This window comes from Triticum aestivum, chromosome 7A (assembly GCF_018294505.1).
Source record: "Triticum aestivum cultivar Chinese Spring chromosome 7A, IWGSC CS RefSeq v2.1, whole genome shotgun sequence".
NCBI lineage: Eukaryota > Viridiplantae > Streptophyta > Magnoliopsida > Poales > Poaceae > Triticum > Triticum aestivum.
In genome coordinates this window covers 539,587,154-539,589,356 of record NC_057812.1, presented here as the reverse complement: position 1 = coordinate 539,589,356, position 2,203 = coordinate 539,587,154, and the positions used below count along the sequence as shown (strand labels likewise).

The 2,203-nt window shown below is 58.6% G+C and overlaps 1 protein-coding gene across 1 annotated transcript; it reads right to left on the bottom strand.

Moving 5' to 3' along the window:
* Window positions 1–809: 809 nt before the first annotated feature.
* LOC123148026 (pathogen-associated molecular patterns-induced protein A70) lies at window positions 810–1,905 on the bottom strand. Its single transcript, XM_044567380.1, has one exon. The coding sequence runs from the start codon at window positions 1,817–1,819 to the stop codon at window positions 1,085–1,087; it is 735 nt and encodes a 244-aa protein (XP_044423315.1). The 5' UTR covers window positions 1,820–1,905; the 3' UTR covers window positions 810–1,084.
* Window positions 1,906–2,203: the final 298 nt, after the last annotated feature.

Sequence of the window (2,203 nt, the reverse complement as noted above, 5' to 3'; positions counted from 1 at the left end):
TGGACGCCGTCGACATCGCACCGAGGGTGGTGGGGGCAGGGCCCCGTTCGTTCACTCTACGACCGGCTGCCACTAACCGAAGCATCCCAGCCACACGTATTCCAATCAACAATCGAGATTAACGCCGGGACCTAACCGTATTACGATACCGCCGCAGTCCGCATCAGGCGCCGACCAGAAGCGCATTAAGCTAAACGTAACCGGGCAGCGGGCGTCACCACTGGACAGTAGATTAAGCCGACCTGAGGCTGAAGGCCAGCCATGTGAAACCCCCAGACTGTGCCGCCGAGTTAAATAAAGAGAAAGCGACCGAACACGACGGCGTAGGGTAAGGTAGACCGGTCGTTGCAGGGGACACCTCCCCCCGAGTGACTCCCTGCCGCTAGCTGAGCCAGACGTGTGGCGCAGGTGGCGACTGACGACGGAGATAGCAGTAATGCTCTCTGTGTGTGTGATTAGCGTGTTAACCCTGGCCGTACCTTCCAGAGGGATCGTGTAAGTGTACAAGTACAATGCATATTCAGATAAACTTTTGCGTGACGCCGCCATGATTAGATGACGAGCAACGCATGGCGTAAGCAATAATAATTAATCATTGAAAAATAGTGTCAGCCACCTGCACAAGAGTTCGTTGGTGACTGGCACGGAGGAATTCGGTGGTGATTTCGCGGTGCCAGGGATGATTGCCATTGCTACCAACTAATGACCGCAATCGTTCGTGCGTGCGTTCATAGTCAGAACCCTGCTGAAATTGGTTACTAGTTCATCTGGCCAAACCAGAATGTGGGGAAATGGGCAAGAGATTTACATACGGATGATGATGATTGACTGCTAATTTCTTTCGCGAACGCCTTCGCAAGCTGTTGCAATCCGCAGGATGATATGGTTCCACATTGCAGGGAGTTTTTTATCCAAAACTAGAATATGTTACTACTACTAGCATCCAAGCAGGGGAAAAAAGGAAAAAAACGAAACGGAAGGGGATGAAGGAAGGAAGAAACTACCGTCTCCTCTTCTTCCTCCTCCCCGAATCTCTTCTCATTCTTGCATCTAGCCCCCTGGGTCTGGTCTCTCCGGACTCGCTCTACTGCTCGGCGCCCGCCGCGGCCGTCGTCGGCTGGCTGCGGCGGAGCGTATCCCGGTAGCGCATGAAGGAGTCGATGCGCTGCAGCTTCAGCTGGTGGCGGAACTTGTTGATGAAGTCGTCCGCGCGCGCGTCCACCTCGCCGCCGGCCTCCTCGATCTCCTCCTCCGACACCGGCTCCTCCGGCTCCGCCGCCAGGGGGCGGCGGCGGCGCTCCCCGTCCCTCGTCGTCGCCGGCCTGCGCGCCTCCACCACCTCGGTGTCCTCCTCGGCCACGAAGTGTGCGAACGCCGACTTGTCGCTTGCCGACTTGCGGAGCCGCGCCGGCAGCCGCGGGAGCTCGGCCTCGGCCGCCGCCTCGGACATGCTCCTTTCCATGTGCACGTGCTCGTGCTCCAGCTCGCCCTGAGCCTCCGGCTCCATCTCGAGCGGCGGCAGCTGCTCGTCAGACCCCAGATCCAGCACCCCGCTCACCGGGGCCTCCGGGGCGGGGGCGGTGAAGCGGGACATGTTGAACGAGCGGAGCCGGTCGAGCGCCATTGACGGCACGCGGGACAGGCTCCTCCTCTCGCCGCCGGCCGCGGCCGCGGCGCCTTCCCCGCCCCCCGCCGGGGGCGAGGCCTTGGAGGTGACGGCGATGGTGCCGATGACGATGTTGAGCACGAGGAAGAGCACCCACGGGGTGAACCAGCCGTGGACGGTGCTCCACAGCGCGGGGATCGCCGCCTCCAGCATTGCGCCGCTTCCTCGCCGGGTGGGGTTTGGGTTTTGGCGTTTTGGGGGAGGGGAGGGGGGCGGAGGAGGTGCGAGTGGGAAGCGGTGGTGGGGAAGGGAGGAGAGTGGGGGTGCTGGTTATTTAAAGCTGGGAGGAAAGAGGTGGGGGCGTTTCCCGCACATGGGGCGCGGGAGGAGAGGCGGACAGGAAGGCCAGATTTTTGTTTTTAAAGAAAATGTAAATTATTTCTTTTGGCTGAAAAAGAGTTCTATGATAAGCATTGCAATTTCTATCTCCGTGACTGTGCATGGCTTTGTTCATTGTCTATTTGCTCCTTGACGAACTATGCACAAAATAGATGCAAATACTTTAGATTAATACTTTGTCCGGGTTTATTAGTCGCA

Bases quoted from the DNA above. Each gene is read 5' to 3' on its own strand.
- LOC123148026 (XM_044567380.1), bottom strand. From the start codon at position 1,819: ATGCTGGAGGCGGCGATCCCCGCGCTGTGGAGCACCGTCCACGGCTGG.